This window comes from Corticium candelabrum, chromosome 15 (assembly GCF_963422355.1).
Source record: "Corticium candelabrum chromosome 15, ooCorCand1.1, whole genome shotgun sequence".
Classification (NCBI taxonomy): domain Eukaryota; kingdom Metazoa; phylum Porifera; class Homoscleromorpha; order Homosclerophorida; family Plakinidae; genus Corticium; species Corticium candelabrum.
The window spans coordinates 3,581,820-3,609,319 of NC_085099.1; the positions used below are offsets into that span (position 1 = coordinate 3,581,820).

The window sequence follows — 27,500 nt, forward strand, 5'->3', positions numbered from 1 at the left end:
TCACTGTGTGTGTGTGTCACTGTGTGTGTGTGTGTGTGTGTGTGTGTGTGTGTGTGTGTGTGTGTGTGTGTGTGTGTGTGTGTGTGTGTAGTAGGCTCATAGAATGTATGTATGTGCCAAGCCTTTCTACATCAAGCACAGCATCATTGCACTCGTGCACATCAAATATTAAAATATTAAATAATTCAATAATTTTAATACAATAAAAATATTTAATTACTATTTTTAGTCTTTATTTTGGTCAACCCCAAACCTGAACCAGCAAATCCAAGCATCAATAAATTAAATTTAATTAGTTAATCGGTCTGGCCTTATGCCTTCTAATACCCAAGATCATGTTGATCATCGGCCAATCCAATGCTCTTTATAGAAGTGGCACCCAACTGCAGTAACCTTCTGTGAAGTCGTTTTGCAACAAAGTTAAATCTGGCATAGAACGCAATCAGTATTCAGTCTGAGTGGATGCCGACGAGTTGCACAACTTTTGATACGACGAGTCACCCAATCCGAGGACTGCAAATCGCATTCGAGACAAAGAGTCTGTCGGAAGGTTCTTACGCAGCAAAAATCGCCAAAATGTCTAAACATTTAGTGATTTTAAATTCTAAAATTGCTTATATGATCAACAAGCAGACGGACAGACAAACAGAAAGACAGACAAACAGACAGAAAGACAAACAGCAAGACAACAGACAGACAGACAGACAAACAGAAAGATGACAGACAGACAGACAGACAAAGAGACAGACAGAGAGACAAACAGTAAGACGACAGACAGACAGACAAACAGACAGACAAACAGACAGACAAAACAAACAAAGACAGACAGGCAGACAGAAAGAAAGATGACAGACAGACAGACAGACAGACAGACAGACAGACAGACAGACAGACAGACAAAGAGACAGACAGCAAGACAACAGACAGACAGACAGACAGAAAGAAAGATGACAAGCAAATAGACAAACAGACAAACAGACAGACATACAAACAGACATGTGGGCATAAATAAAAATGAAGCATAACGTATTGACAAACCGACAGACAAACATCTCAATACCTTCATGTTGTCAGGCTCATCTCCCTGCCCAGTCGTAGCAGCAACAAAAACCACCAACTCTTCATCAATCAACTTAGCCTACAATCACAATTCCATACTTTTACCCTATAACTTATTCATCATTCAATTAAAATTTTAAATTAAATTTTAAATTAAATTTTAAATTAATTTTTAATTAAATTTATTAAATTTTTATTAAATTTTTATTAAATTTTTATTAAATTTTTATTAAATCTTTATTAAATTTTTACTAAATTTTTATTAAATTTTTATTAAATTTTTATTAAATTTTAATTACATTTTTTAATCAAATTTTTCGTGATGTACAAACCTTCTCGTATTCGTCCATTGCAACAACTCGAGCAACAAAGTGCCTTCGTTTAGCTTCTCGTCCAACCCTCTCAGCAACGTCTTGAGCCGTTCCCGTCTGTGAACCGTAGAGAACAAGAACTCGCCGAGCCATTGCACAGACATTGATTGCAATGAACTCACTTGGCAGATGTCACGTGATTTAAGTCACGTGATTTAGTAAATCTTACGTACTGTCTTGATCAACACACTTCAGACTTGACATGGCCGTAAACGGAGTTCATGAAGTAGAAGAGGAACACACGGATGAACTAGGTTTGCTAAAATAACGATTCTCGAACGTTTTTTGCCTTCGTTTCGTCATCTTCATTCATCGATTCTAGAATACAATGAACTGAACGACGAATTGGATCGTCTCAACTCGTGTTTGGACGCACTGGATAGTCAGAGCGACTCTTTGAACGCTCGAGTGAGAGAACTGCTGGAAGAGATGCGACGGTCACGTGAGGCGGTGGCCAGTCAGGAAGAGAAAGAGCTCGAAGAGCAACAGCAACCGTCTCCAAGTGATCATACTCTTACTAGTTCAGAGGGCTCTGATGAGCAAACTGAGCAAGACGTGTAACGAAATTTGTCACACAAAGATTTTTGAAAATTCAAAAATTTTGCTAATTAATATTTATAAGTTTATTTGATCATGTAGTTGGCAGATTACTAGTCAGGCGGGTATTGTGACGGAATGTTTATTATTAGAATATGTGATGTGAAATGGTGTCCGGTCAGGTGACTCGATCAGACAACATGCACTCACTCGATTAGTGATGTTAGACATACATACCCAAAAATTTTTGTTCTGGCCGAAAAATATAAGTAGCCGATACTTTATTTTAATGGCATTTGCAGATGAATCCAGAAAGAATTGAATACCACAATTTTGTATGTCGGGTTGCTCTGGTATGTGTGCACATGCTTGTCGTAGATACGTTTGTATGCTTGAGAGAGGCAGAGGTTGTGGGTCTCCTGTTGACAGTCTGATGCTGATGCTGATGCTGATGCTGATGCTATTGCTTGTACATTTGTTCATGCATACTTGACATAATGTTACTAACCAACAGGGGCATAGCGTGACCTCTAGAAATGGGGGGATAAATTTTACGATGCTATGGGGCACGCCCACTTTATGGACACACCTACTTTTATTTGCTTCTAAAAGACTGATATGGTAGAATCAATGGCAGATCCAGACTGGAAAAAAGGGTGGTGTATATACTATATACAGATTTGGTCCTCACGCATATTTACAGTTCACAATTTTTATGACCACGCCTACAAATGATGGTGGACTATAGCTCGGTCTAGCCCATGCCACGCTACGCCCCTGTAACCAGGAAATTCAGTGCAGTTATCAGCCACATGCAGTATGGCCGTAGCCTGGCTTTAGAAGTGGGAAATGCATAATTCACCAAAAATGGGGCAGCGACGTTACAAACACGTCACATGGTCTTTTGGCCTTTTGAATTATATCTAAGTACAAATTACAATTAAAAACACTTTTTATAAAAAATAAAGAGGAATGTAGGGATTGTATAAAACCGAAACGAATTTGACTTGGGAGTATACTATGTAGGACATCGCGTACTTTGGATCGACAGCAGACCTACACAACTGAGCAGACGGTTTGTTTGAACCCCCTCCTGAACCCTCCCAGCCTATGGGCCTGCAGCAGTACAGTAGTGCTGCTAAGCATGAAGTAGTACATTATGCTGTAGTAGGATGACACAGTGGCATTCCACAATAGGGAGTCCGATGGCGTCTATTGCTTCAGTATTAGTAAGCGTGACCTACTAAGTAGTTGACAGGGTTCTATAAGTCTTACTATGACTGTAGCAGTTGTTCTATTAATTAAGGCCAGGGGCACCACTCGATGGCAAATTGTGGCTATAAATTTACTCAAACTAGGAACTGAAATCCCAATGGCTGTCATTATTCAAACTTTGAAATTCTTGATTCCAATGTGTTCCGTCTCTCAGTGAATCAATATTGTTATTTATAGAAGATCTTTGGTTTTAGTAAGGGCAGACCGACTAGATTCGTTGACGCTCGGATTTGCTGGCCCAGTTTTGAGCTTGTCCAAATAAATAAAATTTTGATGTGCGCATGCGCAATGATATTATGCTTGCTGTAAAATGTCTTGGTAGTATATACATCCTATGACAACATATCAATGACTCCGTAAGTATTAACAGTGCATGTGGTCTAGCAACTGTTTTTGTGTTCCACTCCATATCAACGTTTTGTTTTAGTGTCTGTTTGTATCTCACATTTGTATGCAGTGCAATAAAAACTGCGCATGCTCAAAATGTTACACGATCATTTTTACTTTTCTATTGTTATTTCGATTGATCGGTCCAGGTTTCATGTCCAAATATCTGAGCATCAAAAATTTAGTTGGTCTGGCCTAATTGAAGTGACATCTTTACATTAACACATCTAGATGTAAGAGACATAATATTCAAAGTTATTCTTCTGGTTACTGCTTGATAGACAAAGGAATCTTTGGTTTTGTGTACTCAAGATGACAAACAATGACCTTGTTGTGGCTTATTGTCTCTGATTGAATGACTAAAGGGCAAACCCGTAGCATAATGAATTGATCATGAAGGAGACTTTTGAATACACTTTCTATGTAGGCAATAACTGGCTTAGTGACGTGCAACCAAGATTAAATATGACTGTTTGGTTGTCTCTCTGTTACATGTTGCATTGGGATGAGGCGATAACTGGCATACCCATACTACATAGTAACATTGTTAGGAAAAAGTGCAGCAAATGTGTTAGTCATTTTTTGTTGGATGTCAACTTTTTAATATCAATTGGTGCTTCTTTTCTATTTGAATGGCTAGTTACTTCCAATTTGCTTTAGCAAAACGACTCTGGTGCTTGAAATAGTGTTGCGTGTGTGTGTGTGTGTGTGTGTGTGTGTGTGTGTGTGTGTGTGTGTGTGTGTGTGTGTGTGTGTGTGTGTGTGTGTGTGGTAGATTAGTGTCGTTACCATGACATCTGATGAACTTAGCTCATCTCACCACCATTGTTGTGGCATCTTCCATTTCTTACCACCCCTTCTATGGCATGTGATCTTTTTCCCACATTGGCTCTGACATCTCACACTAATCACACTATTATGGCATCTAATAGTTTCATCACTCTTTCCATGGCATCTGTCACTTGTGCTGTATGTAGTATTTGACAACCTTCATCACTCTGACCATTGCCATGGCATTTTACTGTTCTTTGTGTATACAAAACGAGTGATAAGTATCAAGCTTGTTTGTACATGTTACTGATGTATAGAGTAGGCTTGGTATGACCGTACAGACGTGGTAGGTAGTGGGACTGATGAAGAGATTTGCAGACTGCTTTTTGGTCAGCTCCATTGCCAAAGCATGTTTTGCTTTGTAGGTCTAAGATCTATCCTACACGGTGACAGACTGGTTGACGTGCCTTGTCCTGTAGCCAAACTGTTTGTACATTGAGTTAGCTCTATGTGGGTACATGCAGGGGTTAGCTTTGCATGTTGCATTCTATCTAGCGACCACTAGGCATGCATCCCGTGTTGCCATACTGACACACTGCTAGATTGAGCTGATGATTCAAATCATGTTTATTTGTATTGAGGTTCACTCTACGTATTCTACTGTTCTACTCGAACTGACGTAAAACGACATTCGCATTTTGAATCTTGTGCATGCCCGTGTGTGTGCCCCGAACTTCTACGCTATTGTAGTGCGAGTGGTGATACAATGATAAGCATGTATATCATTTTTCTACTGCAACTGGCAGTCTAGTCTGTCACATAATGAACACTTTAGTTGTAACTCGTATGCTTGAACTGCGATCCGAGCATCATAGATGATGGATACTTGACTTGATCCATTGAACTGCTGAATGGCATTGGGCAGTGGCCTGTTGGGCTCGGCATCCCTGAGACGCCTAGACCACCGGCGTGGACATAGTTGCTGTAGGCATCGACCGTAGCAGGAGTTAAAGGAGTCAGGGGGACTTGGTAAGCCGGCGAGCGCAGACCGGTTGAACCGTATGACGTCGGGAAGGCCTCCTCGACGGAAGGGTATGAGTGTACGCTTCCTCCCATGGTGTGCCCGGCCTGCCACTGTCCGAGCGAGTCCTGCCGGAACTGAACCCCCGGGGTGAGGGGAGACAGAGTCGACGTCATGTACTGAATGTCCCACGGACTGTACCCTGCCGCTTGAGCAAATCGCATGGAACCTACAGATTAGAAACAATGTTTAGTAACCAAACCCACAGAGCATGGACAACACGTTGAACCAGAAAAGAGGCTGTCGGTGAGAGAGGGCGACATGGGAGCTTGATAGAGTGAGTGCGCCCATGGAACCGGTTGGGTCCTCAAGTTCGACCTTCTGCCAGAAAACGATTCAGCAAACCGAGAACAACAATGTGAACGTTTGCCACTCACAGGTCGCTTTCTTGTGGCCCGTCTCGGAACGCCTTCGCGAACGGGTTGTTGTCGATTTTGAGCTGCGTGATTTGGTCGTTCTGATACGCCGTGACGGCGACGAAAACGGTTTCGGGGAACATGAAGACGCCGTGTTTACTGTCGTCGTCTGCGTCCTCGCCGTCCTTGACCACGTGTATACGCGGTTGGTACTTTTGCATTGAATTGAGAACAATCTGTAGATAGACATACACAGAGAATTCGAGTAAGAAAACGCAGTTATATAGTTTAGTGTTTATACATGTCCCAGCGTGTTCTTTTTGTTGTTTGTGAGCTTCATCTTTTTGAAAGAGAGTTGTTGGCTCATCCAGTGTTCGCCCGTTTTGGGAGATTCGGGGTGGACGTACCGCGGGCGCGGTTCGAGTTCCTTCTCGGCCTTTCCGACCACCATCCACTTGGAGCACATATACTTGTAGCGGTCTTTGTCGACCGGAACTATGTCGAGAAAGACGGTGTAGTTGGCGTCGACTTCTAGGCCTTTGACGGAAACAATCGGAGCGGGAAACATTCGCCTGTGAAATGCAGTCGATGGTAAATTATAACAACAACAAATTGGGCGTTTGTTGTACGTATACTGTACCTTCCCGCTTTCGTTATAATCATTTCGGTACCGATGTGGTTAAACTGCGACCACAAGTGTTTGCTCTCGAGTGTAACGTGAATGTTACCGTGAGTATCGTTTCCATGTGGTTGTTCGTCGACGTTCGACGCGCTCTCGAGCTCTTCCGTCTCGCTATCGCCGTTCTTCGCGTCGACACCGGCAAACGCATCGTCCATACTTTCATTTAGCTCTACGGTTTCGTCGGTCAATTTCGGTTGTCGCTTATCAGTCAGGGTCGAGTCATTAGTACACGATTCGCTGACTGGAGGAGAAACGGCGATGATGCCGGTGCCGTCCACGACATTTTCGTTTTCCAGTTTTTCCGCATCCGCTAGCTGGTGGGCGACGATGCATTCTTCTTCTGGTGGTGGTGTGTTTATCTGAAGACGAAAGAGTGATAGGAAGTTAGTACCGAGTGCTAAACGTAAACCCACTTCTCTATGCGTTATCGCGACGTGAACTATAGGCACCTCCAGTTCTCTGTTCTTGCACAGCGACTCTTGAACGTGCGAAGGTAAAGCGACTGCCTCCATGACTAAACTGCTACAATTAGTAGTTAGGCGGCTGACGCGAGCTCAAGACAACTTGTTGTGCGGCGCTCTTTGATAAAATTGTCACGTCTACTTCTGGGTTGAATTCGTCATTGTCGCTTCTTGACTCCGATGCAGCTGCCAACGTTGCTCGATGCTATGGCGCTATTGGTAGGTGATGGGTTCGTTTGACGTCTGTCGCGCAATTATCGATGAATGTTTTTGAGTTTAGCCAAAGGTGATGATATCGACAGTTGTGGCCGATGTCCATATCGGTGGTGAAATTGAGCTGCGCGTCGTGATTCTGAGGTTAGAGAGTTGCGGTCGAGTGTAACGGACATGTCTTTTGGGTTAGTGTATCGAGTTAGTGACATTAGAATGTTTACAAGTTGTGCCACAATCTAGTCGCGACTGGCACGTTTCGACAAACATTTTCCACCGGCAATTATCGCTTCGCAAATTCGTCTAGCGCCCTCACACTTGTAAACTTTCTCATCGACTTCCATGCAAGTGTACAAGTGTTCGTGTGGATGTGTGTGAGCGTATACGTTGCGGGCGTGTGATTGTACGAGTATAAGTACAATGGGGGCAGGAGAGCGAGAGAGAACGAAAAACTACGTGTAACCGACGTTTGTAACGAGTGTCCGTTTATTGGAAAAAACTGGTAGTATACGAAAACAGGGCAATGATCGAGTCTTCTACGGGCGAAGTTGCTTTCTTTGACGGGATAGCTTCCTAGCTAGACACACGTATTGGCTATAGCCCTGAGCATGTCATATCTAGCTAGCTGTAGCTGTGAAAAGAAATAGATGTTGGCGCTTCCATTTTATCTTCTGATCTCATGTCACACTGTGATCACTGCTTCTTCGTCAATACTTGTCAAAGTGAGATAATAGTAAAGTTGCACTGTTGCAGACTCTGGCAGGTTATGTGTTGACTTATTAGTAAATTAATTAATTAAGTTATGCATCATTGAACGTTTGCACGAGCTGCTGCTCGGGTTAGTATGCGCTTTTGAAGAAGTCTAGGGTGCATTCGTTTATTCTATTCCAACTATTCCGGAATACGCGGTTGAAGTCATTCCAACCCATTCTTTTTGTCCTGTTCACCCATTCCGGATTGCGGCGGTTTGTCTCCCGGAGCGTCCGGGATAAGGTGTAGATTAGTGCAAGATGGACGCTCAACGAACGACTAGTATTTCTTCTTCCACTACTGCTGCCGTCGTTGCTGTGATCCAAACTTGCTAGAGGCATTAATTAAGTGACAGTGAAAGTAGTGAAGAAAGCAGGAGGGAGATGAAACATTTGCGGTTTACGGTTTGCGGTTTGGTCAAAACAAACAGGGTATTCCTTTCATTCTCACACCAAACAGCAAACTAAACCGGTCGACGGAGTGGTTTCATCGGAATGGTAAACCGGCTGTTCCAGAATAGTTTTCGAACGATTATTCCCTTGTATTCTCATTCCTGAATGGTTGGAATAGAATAAACGAACGCGCCTCTACTAATATAGCAGCAGGTATAAAGGTCCGAAATTCGCGGTTTTCGAGCGGATTCAAATTCTGTTACTAGGCCGCACGAACGCATGCATGCATGTATATAGAACAAACTCTATAGGCTATAGATGCATAGTTGGTTGGTTGTTAGAAATTTTCGAGCTAGGTTACCTTTGGTATAGTTGCAACATCTCTAGCTAGAGACGTGTTGAAAATCCAAGCTGCATTTTTACCGCCACGGCGTAAATTCTGTGACATCTCGGATTGATATCTGACGGTCTCCATGCATGCATTTGTATGTCTAACCTACTTTAGATTTTCATGTCATCCGCCTACTAAAAGTAGCACGCATGCAAGCAATCGTTTACATGTTAGAGATAAATGCAAACCAATCGCTTTGCATGTTAATTAACTTATTTTCCAATTCCATCTAACAGTGCATGCTAGCTTGGATGCAATACACTATAAAACTATATGTACTCGAGATTAATTAAATGCAGATCTACGCATACAAAGCTATGTAGATGACTAACATTCTAGATCATTACCAGTTTACTAACGGCATTTACACATTGTATACACACTCAAATTAGTACTCAAGACATCTATTGTACAATTTATTTGCAACGCTTAAATTTCATTAGAACAACTGTATACAGTGTAGCTGAAATGCTGTTTCAATTACCTTGTCAAGAGAACTCGTATTGCTTGGTGCATACGTGTCGAAATCATCCTTCGGGCTCATGAAAATCATGCAGGGCATATAACATCTTTAACCGCCGGACAACGTTAACGTTTGCAATGCAAAATGCATGCAGACTCGCCCTCGCGCGTGCATGCATATGACAACGTTGTCTCACATGTCAAACGTACGTCACCACGGCTGCGTAGCTGAGACTTGTCATTTCAAAGTTGCAGTAGAGACTGTTGGCTGGCTGTTCGTGTTGCCTCATGCAGGATGGTTTCTCGATTTCTAGTCGGCATCGCGGCAGTAATAATGACAAGCCTGTCAACCTCGTCTGTGTCGGCAAAATCTACTAGCACGATGCGCCATTCAGCCAATTGGCCAGGAACACTAACCCGCCATATATCAACGACGGGAGAGTCGATCCACGTCAATCAACTCAACTCCACGGTTTTGTCTGGTTCTTATGTTTCCTCCAACGGTCGCGTGTTGCGTTTCAAATCGACGTGCAGCGGTCAGGTTGAAGTAGTACGGGTGGACGGTTCGCTAGTGATTGGTGTTGGAGCCGTACCTTCACACCCCAATATTCGTTACCTATCGCTGCAAAATACGACGTTTTTGTATGATGTCGAAGGTTTTGTGAACGAATATCAGAAGAGGCGACTAGTAGACGAGCTGCGACACCTCGGAGGTGCTCACAACGTGGTGGATGTGTCCGACCCAACTGTTAATATTAGCAACTACGATATTGAGAGTCTACTGTCGGATATCGATTCCTACATGCTCGCATCTCTCTCTCGGTCTCTTGGCGAAATTGGAATTGTTGGTTACTCAGAAAATTGTTCCCTTCCTCTTCATCTAACTGCTTTATCTTTACATAAATATAAATACAGAAATGTTAGTATCCATGGCAACCATTTTACTGCGCATGCGCAACGTCAGTTTCCGGCGGATGAACGGAATCGTGGCGCGTCACGTGATCGCCGTTCTTGCGAAGAGTTTCCCAATGCGGATGACGAGTGTCTGGGCATGTGTGGATACGGATGTTCGTGTTGGAAGTGGGTCTGCAATGACTGCTGTTTTCATCAGGGATGCTACGAACACGACATGTGCTGCAGAAAGAGCAGTTTTCGTTGCATGTTTGTACACAACTTTAGTTGCTCGGAATTTACAGACTGCCAGTAGCCACTCTAACTAGATAACCGACTGCACAACCAGGAATACATGTACGACGGTGGAAGCAAATTTGCATTGTTTGGCATAACGCGCGCTAAGAGATGCAACTTTATCACGTGACTATAATATGATTAGTACACCCAATCAGCTAGTTTTGCTCGAGAGCCGGTCATTTCCACCGCGGGGGGAGATAACAGGCTGGACTCTCGAGCCTACCAATTAGCAGGCTAGGCTATAATCACATTTCTTGCATTATATTTCGTCAAAGATTCTAGTGTTACATTTTCAATTAACAAATAATTAATTTATTTAATCAGTCATATACGTCATTATCTGGAAATTTGGGATAATGTGCTTCTGGACAAAATTCAACTTTTTGAACTAGCAACGATTGATCCGACAACTACCGTCACTGCAGAATTAACTTTCGTGGATATCAATGCATGCATACGTTTAGCCCCGCCCAAATCATTCTCACCCTCATTGCGCATGATCAGCAGGCCTGAGCAGATATCGGTCTCGTTCGCCACTAGAAAATGTCGAAGGCCTCGTCGTCAACCAAGTTCCGTCGCGTCGATGTCGACGAATTGGACGAGGAGAACTACCGAGACGAAACCGACGCCCCGGAGGGCGGCGACGAAGGCGCAAGCATCGAAAAACGAGAATCGGAAGTGGAGGGTCACCTCAAAATATATCCGCACCACTAGTTACCATGTTGTACGTTTAGAAATTTTGTTTTTCTCGTTTGTCTTTGACTGTTGACACGAAGAATAACAAGGAGGCCCTGCAGGCTGTCATGCACGATCCGCCTGTTGCGTCTCGCGATCAGAAAGTGAAGGTAAGGGAGTCAACATCGAGTTTGTCTGTGATAGCGCTTGTTCGAGCCGCAAATATACGCGTTTACTGTCCGTACGGCTGCCCGACGGAGCGAAAAAGGGAGAGAAAGTTGGGGTTTTTGTAGTGTTGGTGGGTTGAGTAGTCATCTGGTGGCGCGCGTTAGCATGTAGGTGGCGCGCGTTAGCATGTAGTGTACCACGTGATGAAGCGCATCGGCAGTCAAACATTTGGCGGCTTTGTGAGTGAAAAGTGAGTCACATGAGTAGTCTGGCGAGTAATGCAGCCCAGGCAATAGTTTTCAATCTGTTGCGTATCTAGTACTGTAATAGGCAATAAATTGCCAATATTTTACCTTAGAATATTTTAGTCTGAACAAATTGTGTGTACATGACACTATGTACTTTATCAGGTGAGTGCGCGTGCGCTGTGAAGGTTATGGTGGTCTGTGTGTCTCACTGCCATTCTGTCCCAGCATGCTTTTTGTTTGACTCACCTGCCTGCTAAAGGTCTTGATTATTTACAACGTTGATAGGGGATATGGGGTCATTGATAAATCATAACATGTTTGAATGTGACAAACACACACACACACACACACACACACACACACACACACACACACACGTACACTCACTCACACGTGCATGCACACACACCACAAACACACACACACACACACACACACACACAAAATGAACACAAACAAACAAACAACACACATACAAGCAGACAACAACACACACACAAGCAAACAACATACAGACAACACAAACATACAAACAACACAAACATACAAACATACAAACAACACGATTACAGACAACCCACACACATATACAAACAGACAACACACAAACAAACAAACAACACACACAGACAAATGAACAACACAAACAACACACATACAAGCAAACAACACACACAAACAAACAATACACAGACAAACTAAAAACACAAATAAACAAACAACACAGTCAAACAAACAAACAAACAACACACGTGCAAGCAAACAAACAACACACAGACAAACAACAAACACAAACAAACAAACAACGCACACAGACAAATGAACAACACAAACAAACAACACACATACAAACAAACAAACAACAGACAAACAAACACAAACAAACAACACACAAACAATCAATACGTACAAGCAAACAACACACACAGACAAACAAACACAAGCAAACAACAACAACAGCACACATGCAACATTTTTGTATACCAACATATTTGCCTTCAGGATCGGTTCTTCGCTCTGGTGATGAGAGTACTGTCGGGTTTCAAAACAAGCGAGATCGACATCGCCGCAAAAGGGCTCACACTCGATCAGATCGACATTCTAATGAAATACATCTACCGCGGATTCGCAGAGCCATCTGAGAAAGGCAGTGCTCTACTCCTACAGTGGCACGAAAAGGTATCCAGTAACTAGTGAGTATCTCGTCTTGTCACAAAACTCTCTCGTTGTTTGATTCGTAGGCGTTGGCCATTGGAGGTCTTGGTTGCATCGTGAGGGTGCTGACTGATAGGAAGAATGTATGAAGTGAACGATTCGTTTAACTCTTTCTGAACTTGCTGTTAAGTTTCTAATCTAATTTGTTGCTGGAAATTCGAAGGTCGGAACTCAACCTGCAGGCCTGCACACGTTCTAGTAAAAATGCTCGCATTTGGCGAGTAAATATTGAATTTACTCGCTAAACGAATTGTGAGCCTCGCAGTCCTACAAAGTGCGCGCATTCTTGCACATGTATGTCTCACCACTAGACTCACGTGAGGTGGCAGTGTCGGGTCCCGGATAACAGTCCATGTCCATCAAACGTGTGCGTAGAAGGGAGCGTTTTCTGTCAGTGGCGAGCAAGCTGGTAGCAGACATTCATCGTCTCCTGTCACCTTTACAGGTTATTTTGCTGGTTATACATTACACATTACACATCATGCTTTGACGTGTCCCGTATGTGCGTGACAACAGCCCTCTTCCGTTTTCTCGTTACAGACTCAGGGTTCGGTAAGGGTGGGTGGCGCCGGGAAAGAAGAGCAGTTAGAGTATAATCAGCATTACACACCTGGCATGTTCCCACAAAGTGTCCATGTGTCATAATTATTGTAGACTCGTGCCGTCCTACACCACGTGCGCTAGCTGTCACGTGTGTATAGGTGCACGTGGTTCCACACGTGTGGTTGGCCTAAGCGCGAAGTGATAGCTGCTTACCAATGCTGGTCAATATGAGAACAACCATCTCACAGAATTCACTCGCACAAGGCGAATAAAACCAATATTTTAGTCGCCACTTCATAAAATCACTCGCATTGGATGTACTCGCATTGTGCAGTCCTGAAATCTAATTACCTTCGCACACAACAACTCATTAGGATCCTACTGTATACACACGCCTCATGAAAAGTGCTAGATACAAGTATGGTGCAGACAGACAACAGACCGTCTAGCTGCTTGTATTTCGTGCAGTCAACAAAGTGTCAGTCAGTCTCATGCAACTTGCACCTGTGACCTCTCCAGGTCGCGTAGCTCTGTCAAGTACTGCTTCGGCGAGAGCATACAATTCGACCCTAAACGTATCACATCGACGGTCACTGGATGCTGCACATGACATGCAATGTCCGTCTTGACTCACCGACGATCACTTCCCAGCCTTTCCTGTTCTCGTCATTTGATACTTCGTATGCAGACCGAAGCTCAGAGTATGTGGCCCCACCGGCGATGAAGATGATCAGTCTGGGTCCAGTTCGGGCGACTGCACCCGGCTAATGGAGAATCGAGATATATAGTAATTTATTGGATTTTGATGTAATGTAATTGTAGGGAGAAAAGTACTTTCTGTTGTGGATCCCGTTGATGCCATGTCCAACGAGCACTAAACATCAGAGGTTAGGGTTACTTACAGTGTACAGTGCCATTGAGTGTGTGTGTGTGTGTGTGTGTGTGTGTGTGTGTGTGTGTGTGTGTGTGTGTGTGTGTGTGTGTGTGTGTTTCTCTGTCTGTCTGTTTCTCTGTCTGTCTGTCTGTCTGTCACTGTCTGTCTGTCTCTGTCTGTCTGTCTCTGTCTGTCTGTCTGTCTGTCTCTGTCTGCCTGTCTGTCTCTGTCTGCCTGTCTGTCTGTGTGTCAGTCTCGTCTGTCTGTCTGTCTGTCTGCCTCTCTGTCTGTCTGTCTGTCTCTGTCTGTCACTGTCTGTCTGTCCGTCTGTCACTGTCTGTCTGTCTGTCTGTCTGTCTGTCAATACATATATTTTCAAAGAACAACACTACTACATTCTAGTCTGGCCCAAACGGCTGACGCCATAATTTAACTACGTGCAAATGAAGAATGTCCCAGTCTTGCCAACTTTCTGCTAATTACGCTAGCATTACACCGTTGCAAAGCTACCGACATGCATTTACGCCACAATAACTTAAATTCATGACTGTTCTTTCTTCCGTCTTCGTCTATAGACTGGAGTGACAGGCGGTGTAGGAATTGAGCTGCCTCTGAGCCCCAACGTCTGTCCTTATGTGTGTCAGTCTCTGTCTGTCTGTCTGCCTCTGTCTGTCTGTCTGTCTGTCTGTCTGTCTGTTACTGTCTGTCTGTCTTTGTCTGTCTGTCTGTCTGTCTGTCTCTGTCTGTCTGTCTGTCTGTCTGCCTCTGTCTGTCTGTCTGTTACTGTCTGTCTGTCTGTCTGTCTGTCACTGTCTGTCTGTCTCTGTCTGTCACTGTCTGTCTGTCTGTCTGTCTCTGTCTGCCTGCCTGTCTGTGTGTCCGTCTCTGTCTGTCTGTCACTGTCTGTCTGTCTGTCACTGTCTGTCTGTCACTGTCTGTCTGTCTGTCACTGTCTGTCTGTCTGTCTGTTACTGTCTGTCTGTCTGTCATGTGCGCATGTGTGTGTGTGTGTGTGTGTGTGTGTGTGTGTGTGTGTGTGTGTGTGTGTGTGTGTGCACGCGCACGTGTCCAATCCTTACCTCTTTGCTCCTGCTGCAACACCTGCAAACGAACAACATCACTATCACACACACACTCACACTCGCAATCTCACAAGCATAACACTTACTGATATCCGCATCCTCCGTATGACTTGTAGCAGTCCCTTCAAGAAACCGAAACAGCTTGGAGTCAAGAGTACCATCAATAGCATCCTAACATGCACACACGCTACTCCCACATCGTCCAATTCTACCAACTACGATGCCTACTTCCATAACGTCTTTGATCATAGGAACCCAACGGGACACATTGTACGTGTCATCGGTTCTTTCTTTACGTTGCGGCCTCTTCTTCTTTCTGTCCCTGTCCTACGAAGACAAGAACAGTGCAAATGTTGTGTGACGTTTACGCAGAGGGAAATTTACTGACCACTTCGGAAATGACTGGGATACCCAAATGTTGCATGTTTGTTATCGTAGAGCTGCAGATAGACACAACAATGATGTGAGTACGGCATAATACAATCGTACTGCACGGATTATCCGTGCATACGAATCACTAAGTCGACATCCAGATGCAATAGCACATTGGTTATCGTCTCATACCCACACACGCGCACACACACACACACACACACACACACACACACACACACACACACACACACACAGCATGGATGGACACACACACATGCATTGTGACAAACAAAACATTGTGACAACAGACAGACACATAAACAGACAGACAGACAGACAGACAGACCCCGAATGAAGAGTGATGGACACACATTTCTAAAGTCTCTTCGTCTCAAAGAGAGGAGCTTTCGAGTCGTCGTCCAAGTCAACGCTCGCAACTTCAGTCGCTAACGCCTTTTATGACTGTTGGGCATTCATTGGCCCCCCTTTCATTTTTTATTGTCAGTTTGCTCATCTTTTCATCTGCACAGTCTGCTGCAAGTCATTGTTTGGTATTTCCCCCTTCGTGTCTCTGTACCAATATTTCCGTTGATTGAGTGTCGTCATCATTGTGTATGCATCATTACCTCGCGTCATCGTCAGGCGTCTTCTATGGTGGGGTGCATGTCGTGTTGTCTATCCATCCAACCATGTTATCAAGACAGACAGACACGCTTCAGTTTGTCTTTAGTTAACTAGATAGTCATTGTAAGACCCTGCTAGGGTCAAGTGTGTACCGCGTATTAGACTTTTAGTTAATTGTTGCTTTGTTGTTTGATTTAGCCTGTAATAGTTACGATTTATGAGAATATTTCTTTGACAGACAGACAGACAGACAGACAGACAGACAGATAGACAGACAGACACTGACAGACAGAGAGACAAAAAACAGACAGACATATAGACAGACAGACAGACAGACAAACAGACAGACAGACAGACACTGACAGACAGAGTGACAAAAAAACAGACAGACAGACAAACAGACAGACACACACACAGACGGACAGACAGACACACACACACACAGATGGACAGACAGACACACAGACAGACGCACAAACAGACAGACAAACAGACAGACAAACAGACAGGCAGACAGACAGACACACAAACAGACAGACAGACACTAGAAACCGTACGCACACATAATTCTCACGACTTACAACTCTGACTGTGGTATCTGCCCGTGCTTGACAAGCTTTTGGAGATTCTCGTCACTAATGCCTGCAGTTCACGTCCGTTACTCTAATCACACTCGCTAGCAATCGAGCACACAGACGAGTCACACACGTACCATTTCTAATGACAATGTAAAGCAGCAACAATCGCAATTTATCCTCAACCCTAAAAACATCAAAATAAAAATTAAGAAATTAAATTACAAAACCATGTGATTGTATTACATAACGATGGTCTACTTACTTGACACTTTGATCCAGCAATATTGGGATGATAAGCCGCATCGGATCTCTCACCTTCTCACCTTGTGATGTCATACCCATTGCAAGATCCTACGACATCAATAATTTAGTGTGCCAATATCCAATCTGAGTGTCAATTTTTGACTCAAAACGACTGACCTGTTCTGCAGGGCACAACTGCTCGACACCGTCCTTGTATCGCCGCATGCACTCCTCGGCCAAATGCATATGAACCTCGTACTGTGAACACAGACATCACAACATTAGATGCATTAATACAACAGATGACAGTAGAGGTGGATTTTAGAGTTGATTTTTGGAGTGGTAGAGAATGGTAAAGACTAAAGGGTTATACCACATTCACACAAGCATTTGTAACTGTGCCAGTACGGTACGGCACAGTTTGCCTTGGTTTCACTTCGTCGTGTGAATGCCGGCCGAACCACACCGAACCGTGCTGAGTTGGCCCACCTCAAGTTGCCATGCCAGCACAGGTTGGTTCGGTTCGGTTGTGTAGTGCCTGTCAAAACGAAGACGACGTCGATGTCTATGCTCGGTATTTCTCCTCGATATTTCCACAGACTGTTCTAGTGCCAGCGAGAAGTAAGCGCAGACAGCTTGTTCCATGACATGACGACGTCTGTATCTAGAGTGCACACCAAGAGACACACCTACTAAAACTCAGCTGGCTCGCTTTGCCAGAACGTTGTGTGAACAAGGGCTGGCTTGCTGCATTAGCCCAGGCTGGCTTGGCTCGGCTCGGCTCAGTTTGGAGCTGTGCTTGTGTGAATGGGGTATTAGTCGATTCACTACTTTGCACGACAAGAGACGTCTCCAGATGTGTTGGAAACCTAAACACGACTGCTCATATAATGCATCATTGACAAGCCCTCTTGCATGTTGCACCAGAGTAAGAATTGTTGAATCTAAGAATCTACAACAAGTAAACGAATCTTCAAGCCTTTGTCCCTTTCTGTTAGGGGCCGTTTGAAATTATTGACAATTTCACGAGCGTACAAAGCTTACACTTTTCTGAAGTCCTCCCCCCTCCCTCTCCAAAGTGTACGCAATAGTGTTAATGTACAATTCAATAGCTTGACCATGATTGACAGGTTCCATCTATTAAGCTAGGTTTACAATATGACGATGATGATGCCCGTGACGCTCGCGCGAAGGCACCGAGTAGGCATCAAAATGCTTATGTTGACGCTGTACCATTTACAATATTATTTGATGAGCGTCAGTGACGAGCCACTATGCGCATACTCATCATAATCGTATACAAAGTCTGTGATTTTGCTTTCATTTCCTGAGTTTTCTTCCTCACCAAGTTGTCACGGAGACGCTTCCACACTATTTGGCAGCCTGCTGCTGGGAGGCCGGTTTTTCAATGCGTTTTTATAAGCATTTTTCTTGCGCCTCTCATCTCTTAAGTTATCGCGACTTGATCTGCCGCAAGCAGCCGTACCTACACGTACCCTGAAAGAAGAAATTTTGTGTGGAAGAAAAATTGTGCTTTCTCTAGAAACATCACTACTTGTGCGGAATTAATTTGTGCGACAATAAGGCCATGTGCAATAAGATGATGCACAGGGGAAAATATATGTGGAATACATTTTGTGTGATGTGCTTGTGATCACACAAAATTGAACAAATTTTCTCCGCACAAATTTCTTCTTTCAGGGTATACACTTTCGGTAGGCTTCGCTTCCATAGTTTACTTCCGGTTATTTCACTCCCAGATTTGATCTCTGATTTGACAAAAGGCACGTGCTTCCGGTAGACGCTAGAGCACTTCCGGTTTGGACTCAAGTTGAACTTGAATCAACTCTAGGGTCGGCAACGCTGACGACGCTTGTGATGCAACGTGCGAGTGTTTACAAAATAACGTCTGCCTGAGCATCGGCGCTAGCGTCCTCGAGCGTCACCAGCGTCATATTATAAACCTAGCTTAAGAGTGTTGACGTGTGTGGTCTTCAATGAACAGTTTTCCCTCCATTCCAGTTGACCTGCTCGAATTATGTCAGCTCGAGGTCTCCGATCATTCAAGTGAGTTGACCTGCTCGAATTATGTCAGCTCGAGGTCTCCGATCATTCAAGTGGACAAAGACAAACATTGAGAAATTCGTGGTAGAGAATGCTGGGCTCTTTATGGACGACTGTTGTTCTAGAACAAAACCAGAGTACGCTGCTGCGGTTGTACATGTTTGCAAATCCCGTATATATGGGGGACTAGCATGCAAACAGTACATGAAGGAATTCCAGCCACGGAAAACAGAGAAATTAGTACAAGCTATTTGCAACCAATCCACATTTATAAAGCACACAAAAGGCCATAATCCCCTCTCCCTTAGCGTGCACTTTGTACACTCCTAAACTTGTCGACAATTTGAACGACTCGTTAGTTCAAATGCCTAATACGTATGCGCAATGACAATGTCATGAACTTGCTTGCCTTGTTTAGCTCTTTGCGATACTGTGGGATCTTCTTCATGATCTTCGACATTTCTCGAATGCTCACCTAAAACAAATTGTCGTATCGTGTAAACTCTAAGACAAACGGCATGTTAGTATTCACGTCAGCTCCTGGCTTGGTGACTTTCTTTGCCTGAAGAAACTGCCTCATTTGTAATGACACGTTTCTAAGAAAACCAACTCACATCAAGCAGTACCCGACTGTAGAACATACGCTGTTTTGATCACGAAAATGCAAGCAGTGTGTGTGTGTGTGTGTGTGTATGTGTGTGTGTGTGTGTGTGTGTGTGTGTGTGTGTGTGTGTGTGTGTGTGGTGTGTGTGTGGTGTGTGTGTGTGTGTGTGTGTGTGTGTGTGTGCGTGCGTGTGTGTCCCAACTAAATTCCAGAAAATGCCAGACTTACTTCATCACATCTGCTATGTGCATGTGACGCAACTGACACCATAACTCATCATGCTCTGCACACAACACAAACCTAAAAACCATCAGAAAGCAAAAACATCAATACCACACCAACCATCAAGAAGAACTTCCTTGACAGCCAAAGCATCATTACCCGACGTATACTCATATCTATATCCACAACACACGTATACGACACTCACAATCAATCTGTTCATCAACATTCTATAAACAGTAGAAACCAATACTTGAAAATGTCGTCTTTCAGACCAAGAAGGTCATGTGCCATTGCCTAAAACAAATTTATTACATCACCAAACTGTCTACTAACTGGTCAAGATTTGCTAAACTCTCAACAACACAAAACAGAGTTACAGTATGTGTACAACTCTGATTATTCATAATTTCCATAATCCAGACAAAATAATTTCCCCTGAAACACACGTGTCATTCACGTGCTCTCCAGGTGACGTCATTCCAACATGGAAACGTGTAAACCTACTCCAAAATTGAAACCATAGAGAACTCTACATCTAATCATTAAATGTGTAAACATGTTGAGTCATTATTGACCTAATATATTGGTGTATATTATTTAATTAATTATTTGTTCATTATGTACTTGACTGTAAATGTATGACTAATACCCCGTTTACACGAGCACACATAGCGAGCTGAGCCGAGCCGCGCCAGCCCAGTATTCCAGCCCGCGTTTACACGACACACTCCGTAGAAGGAAGACAAAGTGTGTCACTAACGTGCATTAGTTACTTGAGCTTGACATAGCTCGTGCTAGTTCACGTTTGTTTGCAACAAACAGAAGCCAAGCTGCTCGCTATGGCTTTACAACAGTCATATCCAGAATGCGTACGACATATACGAGACGTCGTAGGTCCGTCATCAGGCGACTGTTGCGCACATGCAGCAACGGAGTTCAAAGGCTAAACTACTTGCTCATCTTGGTCGCTCCATAATTGGATAAGGCAGAGTCTCCGTCTCGCTCCACCCTATTTGTACCATTTTCGCACGGAAGTATGACACAGTGGAAAGGGGGCTGGCTACACGAGACTACTAAATGAGAATGTGTGGCCCGCTTTCCAGCACGCTATGCGTTTACACGATGTACTTGACCCAAGCCAGCCCGGGCTGGCACACGCTGGCCCGGCTAGAAATACCGTGTTTACACGTACCATAGAAACCAAGCTATCACAAGCTGGCCCACTTACAAGTGCTTGTATAAACGAGGTATTAGACTCAAGGAAGTGACCACACCATCGTTATATTTATCCCGACTTTCGATTACCCAGACAATTTGGTTTTCACCGAAAAGTCTGGATAATTGGGGGTGTACACTGTACTATATAGATGCAATCTAACCTTGTTGACATGTCTATTCATTAGATATCGTTTAGTGTTAATTGATAGCAAAATTGAATGAATGACTGCTGACCTGAAGTGTGAGTTCGTGCAGTAGAGGTGAGATAGGATCAAAGCCTCTAAACACACAATGACCATAAACACACACACACACACACACACACACACACACACACACACACACACACACACACACACACACACACACACACACACACACACAGACACACACACACACACACACACACACACACACACACACACACGCATGCACACACACACAGTGACACACACACACACACACACACACGCATGCACACACACACACACACAGTGACACACACACACACACACACACACACACACACACACACACACACACACACACACACACACACACACACACACACACACACACACACACACACACACACACACACACACACACACACACACACACACACACACACACACACACACACACACACACACACACACACACACACACACACACACACACACACACACACACACACACACACACACACACACACACACACACACACACACACACACACACACACACACACACACACACACACACACACACACACACACACACACACACACACACACACACACACACACACACACACACACACACACACACACACACACACACACACACACACACACACACACACACACACACACACACACACACACACACACACACACACACACACACACACACACACACACACACACACACACACACACACACACACACACACACACACACACACACACACACACACACACACACACACACACACACACACACACACACACACACACACACACACCTTGAACCTTGATTCCACCATACCCACTACACACACACACACACACACACACACACACACACACACACACACACGCACGCACACACACACACACACACACACACACACACACACACACACAGTGACACACACACACCAGTGTCCGCGATAACGGCCGGACATCGGACATTGTCCGGCCAATATCAAGGTTTGTCCGACTAAAACGCTGATTGCCCGAACAAAGTGTCCGGGCAAATCTGAAGCTCGCTTGCCTAGGAAAGATTTACCTGACTTTCTTGCTCAACAGGTCAACCGAACTCGCCGTCGAAGGAATCGATGACACGTGACAATCCTATGGTGCACATGCGCGTATGCGATACATCAACGAACTTGCGCAAACAGGTGCACAGAACGCGAGGCTGCACAGTAGCGCTCGTGACAGCTGACAGTTTCCGCTTTCAGCATGACTGCTTTATTCACCTTCCCCGAATTGAACGTTTCAAACTATCCTGTAGATGACGTGGCCATGAAACTCTACCCTGATAAGGCACCCCGTGACTTCGTTCCTCTTGACGTGTACGGCGATGGTAACTGTCTCTTCAGAGCAGTAAGCCTGGTAGCCACAGGGGATGAACAAAATCATGGCCAATTTCGCAAGCTCGTCATGAAGGAGTTGCGAGACAACGCGGAGTATTACGCCGATCTTTTCTTTCCTCAAGCGGAGAACCAACAAGCTACGGAAGTGTCCATTTCCATCCTCTCGCAGACACTTTGTGATGCTCCTAGCCGCATTTTCTCAGAATGTTTGGCGTCTAACATGGAACTGCGCAATGCCTATATTGCTGCAGTACGACATGCGGCCACAGTTGGTGAGAAATCACGCGTTTGGTCTGGAATGCTGGAAATGGCAGGCTTGGCTAGCGTGCTCAAACGCTCTGTTCACTCCATTTATCCAAGACAGTTCATGCAATGGAGCAATATTCTCGCATTAGTAGAACTCTTGTTTTGTCTTCCCATGTCCAATGGCCGAGTAGAGAGTACATTCTCTCAAATGAAGTTAATAAAGACAGACCGAAGATGTAACCTTGGTGAAGCTAGTCTTGACAGTCTTCTTCGGATAGAGATGGAAGGGCCAGAGTTCCTGGCATGGGATAGCTCTCGCGCAGTGCAGCTGTGGTGGACAGATGCATGCCGTAGACAAGTACAGGAGACAAGAGAAGCACCAAACAGCAGCCTTCAAGAGTCTGGTGATGAGGAACTCGCCGCTGCCTTTGATCTTGATGACTGGGAGTCCTTGCTGCTGTAGAGGTCTAGTATCGTTGGAGTCAGTAGTAAGCATGAACTGAACTGACACTTCCGATGACAGCAGACTGTACTTTGGCTGCTTTACTAAATATGTAGTTCTTTGGCTTAGTACATACTGTTGCAAAAAATTGAAATCAATTTCACATGACCATCAACAGCATTGTCCGGTCATGTCCGGCCATTTGTCATTATGGCCTGACATTTTGTCCGGCCATGTGTAGTTTCTTATCGCGGACACTGCGCGCGCGCACGCACGCACACACACACACACACACACACACACACACACACACACACACACAAATGTTAACGTGATTTGTTTCACCTGTCTAGTATGATTAGCTGTGACTTCTGTTGTCCTGGTTGCTTGCCCATTGACATGTCGTCGACTTTGTATGCATTGAGGCGAGATCGTACCATCTCTGCTAACTCCAAGCAGCGAGAAGAATCGCTAATGTACAACAAAGACAGCAAATGATAAAATAGAAAAACATACACATTTACAGAAAGACAGATAGACTGCCAGCCAGCCAGCCAGACACAAACAGACAGACAGACAGACAAACAGATAAGCAAACAGACAGACAGACAAACAGATAAACAGACAGACAGACAGACAGACAGACATATAAACAAACAGACAGACAGACAGACAGACAAACGCATACACACAGACAGACAGAGAGATAAACAAACAGACAGACAGACAGACAGAGAGATAAACAAACACACAGACAGAGAGACAGACAAACAGACAAACAGACAGACAGACAGACAAAGAGACATACATATATACAGACAGACAAACAGACAGACAGATAAACAGACAAACAAATAGACAGACAGACAAACACATACACAGACAGACAATCAGACAGACACACACATACACAGACAGACAATCAGAGAAAAAAACAGACAGACAGACAGACACACACACAAACACACACACCACCTCACAAAATGAAAAAACCTCACGTTCTGTATCTGACGGATGGATATTCTCCCAACGTCACACAAAGTGTAGCAATCTGCTCGGCCATTCTCTACTCAACAACCACACACCTTACCAACCTCACACACACACACACACACACACACACACACACACAGATAGACAGACAGACAGACAGACAGACAGACAGACAGACAGACACACACAAACACATCACACACACACATACACAAACACATCACACACACACACACACACACAAACACATCACACACACACACAAACACACACACACACACACACACACACACACCACACCTCCAACATATGACTCCGACCCTGCACTTTACTCGGACTAAAAAACGTCTTAAGCGCATGCTCGGCATCGAGCGAATACACCTGCACACAACACACCTACAAATACCAACAGACACCAAGACAAACAACTGACCAGCTGCTCAGCTGGCAAAAACGCCACACTAATTTCCTTCAGAGTCTTCGTCACTACAGAGTAAGCAAACACAATTGTCTCTCCAATAGGTAGCTACACCACTCATAACAACATTTAGCTGCTTCACTCTTTGCCAGCCTTCCAAACAGATTTTCCGGCAATGCTACAGACAGATGTCACTGTGTCATTAAATCAGAGACTCACACAGAGACGTACGCATGCCACATCTCACTCTCAATGAAGAAAACGTGCGCGGCCTTGTACTGCGGAGATCCCGGATCCTTGAAGTCGGCAATAAGTCCTTCGACTGACTGTACACATTTGGGCGGTTCGCGACATGAATGAATGTAACATACGGGACATTTACCTTTTCAACAGGCGACAGGAGGTAGATGGCCTCGAACGCGCGAAGCGGCTGGCGACGTTTCTCGATGTCTTCGACGACTGAAAGAGAAGAAACGGTGAACGGCGTCGCGAAAGACGACATTTCGCGAGTGTTTTCGTCATACGGGTAACGCCCTTGTCCATGATGTCTTGCATTCTGCAGCAGGCCGAGATGACTCGCATGCTGTGATGATCGACGACTAACACCTAGACGTAGGAAGCCTGTTAGGAGCGAATTCGACTCGATTCCGAGCGTGTCGTGCCTACCACCCATTCTCCTGGCTTGCACGCGACTCCGATCACGTCGTTCAGGATTCCTGTCGTTGCAAAGTGCGTCAGACGATCAGAAATAGACACGAACGACATAACGCAACTCACGCTGATTTACGACCTTCTTCAGCACCATTCTTATCCGGGATTGTTTTTTTGTATAATAACCCGGATTTGAAATATCAACCACGCCCACTCAACAGACGGGACGTAAAAGTGCTAGGGGAGTGACTTCTCAGCTGACACGATGAGCCGCTTGCTTCCGCAGACCATGAAGGCTCTCGTCAAGACAGACGAAAAGGAGTCGTACGAGCTTAAAGAGATTCCCGTCCCGCAAGCACAAGAAGGAGAGTTGCTCGTTAGGATTCTGAAGGCGTCGATCTGTGGCTCAGACATCGCGCTGTATAGATGGAACGAAGGTCGATAGAGATAACAGAAGGCAATCTAAATACGTACAGTCAAGGTTCAGTCTAGGTTATAGATTTTTAGTGTGTGAGAATGCGTTTGGCACGCAGGAAGGCGCCTTTCACTGCATTGTGAATAAATCTGGCGTCTAGTGTTGCTGGTGTGTAGAGCTGTAGGTCGTGTAGACTGTTGTGAACGATGCTAACTGCCTTTCAGTTTCGGATCGGATCGATTTTTGGGCTTTTTTGGTTTTTCAACAAATTCATTCAGTGAATTAGTTGGTTACATCCAGTTCTATAGAACATATCCAGTTCTAGAGCTCAACATTCTTAGCCTCGTCCCCAGACTCTCTCGCGCTAGTCTTCTGATACAATCTCGCGCCTGGAATTGTCATGTGGGCACGGACCAGACTACTAAATTTTTTTGAGTAACTAGGACATCCTGATTGCAGACCGGGCGCGCAAGAGGGCCTGGGTACGAGGCTAATTGAAGACTAGCCTGCCTTGCGAGGCTAATTGAAGACATAATAATATTGCTATCCAGTTTGAACAAGGTCCGTGACTCTTCTGTTTTAATTTTTAATTTTAATTTTTTAATTTTTAATTTTTAATTTTAATTTTATTTTTTATTTTTAATTTTTAATTTTTAATTTTTAATTTTAACTCAATTTTATTTTTTAATTTTAATTTTAATTTTAATTTTATTTTTTTATTTTTTTTTTTATTTCAATTTTATTTTTTTTATTTTTCAATTTTTTAATTTTTGAGTAACATTTTAATTTTTATGAATGATTTTCAACTTTTTTGCTGCCAAAAATTTGACAAGCAAATTTCTATTTCAATTTTGTGTTATATGATTCTCATAGATTGCAATCAATGACTAGCCAATTTGATATAGATTGCAGGCATTACAGTGACTGCGAACTCAATACAGGATGCCTAGTAGATATCAATGACCACCAGGAAAGCTCTGTACGTCATCTTCAACGGACCATTTGCCAGACCACAGAAACTCCCCAACGACTAAAACGAGTCATAGTCTCATGGATAAAGCTAGAGAAACATAAGAAAGAAAGACAGACAAGTTTCATAATTTACTGTCATCACTGGGGTCTAGACCCCAAACCATGGAGTGGTAGCCATTGTCGCTAACCACTAAGCCACGGCAGTGACTTTTGTTTATTCTTTATTTATCTTTTATTCATTTATTTATTCATTTATTTATTTATGTATATATTTGTGAGTTTACTTATTAAATTGCAGATACATAGACCGTCTGAAAATGTAACATAAGTTAATATATCGGTATCATATCTTTTATCAGTGGCTCAAATCATTGCCAAAGTTCCTTTTACACCCGGTCATGAGTGCGTAGCAGAGGTAATTGATTACGATCATCAATCAGCTTCACAACGTTAACATTTCTTGTCCCAAGATCGTTGGTGTTGGTCCTAATTGTCCACCTGAGTTTACGGTTGGTAAACGAGTTTGCTGTGAGAACCACTACTACTGCGGTTATTGCTATCAATGTAGCCATGGTAACAGTAATGGTTGATTTATTAATAATTTATAATGATTCTTGATTATTAATTTTAGATCAAAGACACATTTGT

General features: G+C 43.9%; 6 protein-coding genes across 8 annotated transcripts in view; 3 read left to right on the forward strand and 3 right to left on the reverse strand.

The window, feature by feature from the left end:
* The window catches only part of LOC134190944 (NADPH-dependent diflavin oxidoreductase 1-like), an 11,375-nt gene extending 9,849 nt beyond the window's left edge, over positions 1 to 1,526 (reverse strand). The window contains exons 1-4 of the mRNA XM_062659497.1: positions 1,392 to 1,526; positions 1,061 to 1,138; positions 483 to 580; positions 328 to 426 (exon numbers count right to left, since the gene is read on the reverse strand). Coding sequence (XP_062515481.1) covers positions 328 to 426; positions 483 to 580; positions 1,061 to 1,138; positions 1,392 to 1,523 — 407 coding nt within the window. The 5' untranslated portion in view covers positions 1,524 to 1,526. The remainder of the gene's footprint in view (positions 1 to 327; positions 427 to 482; positions 581 to 1,060; positions 1,139 to 1,391) is intronic.
* A 50-nt stretch (positions 1,527 to 1,576) lies between these two features.
* LOC134191426 (UPF0184 protein-like) lies at positions 1,577 to 2,290 on the forward strand. Its single transcript, XM_062660044.1, has 2 exons — positions 1,577 to 1,684; positions 1,753 to 2,290. The coding sequence occupies exons 1-2, from the start codon at positions 1,633 to 1,635 to the stop codon at positions 1,989 to 1,991; spliced, it is 291 nt and encodes a 96-aa protein (XP_062516028.1). The 5' UTR covers positions 1,577 to 1,632; the 3' UTR covers positions 1,992 to 2,290.
* Positions 2,291 to 5,009: 2,719 nt separating this feature from the next.
* Positions 5,010 to 7,134, reverse strand: LOC134190943 (T-box protein 12-like). Of its 3 annotated transcripts, none has more exons than XM_062659495.1 (6): positions 6,969 to 7,134; positions 6,478 to 6,878; positions 6,139 to 6,409; positions 5,859 to 6,073; positions 5,711 to 5,802; positions 5,010 to 5,650 (listed from the first exon to the last, which is right to left on the reverse strand). In XM_062659495.1, the coding sequence occupies exons 1-6, from the start codon at positions 7,029 to 7,031 to the stop codon at positions 5,232 to 5,234; spliced, it is 1,461 nt and encodes a 486-aa protein (XP_062515479.1). In that variant the 5' UTR covers positions 7,032 to 7,134; the 3' UTR covers positions 5,010 to 5,231. The 3 variants fall into 3 exon arrangements, with proteins under 3 accessions (XP_062515479.1, XP_062515478.1, XP_062515477.1); XM_062659494.1 differs by having other exon boundaries at positions 5,711 to 5,799; positions 6,933 to 7,134; XM_062659493.1 differs by having other exon boundaries at positions 6,933 to 7,134.
* A 3,737-nt stretch (positions 7,135 to 10,871) lies between these two features.
* LOC134191010 (actin-related protein 2/3 complex subunit 5-like) lies at positions 10,872 to 12,857 on the forward strand. The gene is made up of 4 exons (XM_062659563.1): positions 10,872 to 11,074; positions 11,149 to 11,221; positions 12,470 to 12,646; positions 12,709 to 12,857. The coding sequence occupies exons 1-4, from the start codon at positions 10,920 to 10,922 to the stop codon at positions 12,769 to 12,771; spliced, it is 468 nt and encodes a 155-aa protein (XP_062515547.1). The 5' UTR covers positions 10,872 to 10,919; the 3' UTR covers positions 12,772 to 12,857.
* A 659-nt stretch (positions 12,858 to 13,516) lies between these two features.
* LOC134191304 (syntaxin-binding protein 1-like) lies at positions 13,517 to 25,635 on the reverse strand. The gene is made up of 27 exons (XM_062659903.1): positions 25,592 to 25,635; positions 25,481 to 25,530; positions 25,339 to 25,420; positions 25,197 to 25,273; positions 25,062 to 25,140; positions 24,942 to 24,992; positions 24,830 to 24,882; positions 24,697 to 24,777; positions 24,402 to 24,469; positions 23,749 to 23,874; positions 21,347 to 21,392; positions 20,145 to 20,188; positions 20,012 to 20,067; positions 19,898 to 19,952; positions 19,598 to 19,661; positions 19,475 to 19,540; positions 17,179 to 17,259; positions 17,021 to 17,109; positions 16,893 to 16,942; positions 16,762 to 16,822; positions 15,570 to 15,621; positions 15,410 to 15,508; positions 15,268 to 15,352; positions 15,179 to 15,200; positions 14,060 to 14,099; positions 13,860 to 13,989; positions 13,517 to 13,794 (listed from the first exon to the last, which is right to left on the reverse strand). Exons 1-27 carry the CDS (start codon positions 25,617 to 25,619, stop codon positions 13,715 to 13,717), a joined length of 1,815 nt encoding a protein of 604 aa, XP_062515887.1. The 5' UTR covers positions 25,620 to 25,635; the 3' UTR covers positions 13,517 to 13,714.
* Positions 25,636 to 25,698: 63 nt separating this feature from the next.
* LOC134191307 (L-threonine 3-dehydrogenase-like) overlaps positions 25,699 to 27,500 on the forward strand; it is an 8,100-nt gene continuing 6,298 nt past the window's right edge. Inside the window, exons 1-4 of the mRNA XM_062659908.1 lie at positions 25,699 to 25,902; positions 27,212 to 27,267; positions 27,323 to 27,425; positions 27,484 to 27,500. The exon at positions 27,484 to 27,500 is cut by the window's right edge and continues 46 nt beyond it. Of these exons, the coding sequence (XP_062515892.1) occupies positions 25,731 to 25,902; positions 27,212 to 27,267; positions 27,323 to 27,425; positions 27,484 to 27,500 (348 nt within the window). The 5' untranslated portion in view covers positions 25,699 to 25,730. The remainder of the gene's footprint in view (positions 25,903 to 27,211; positions 27,268 to 27,322; positions 27,426 to 27,483) is intronic.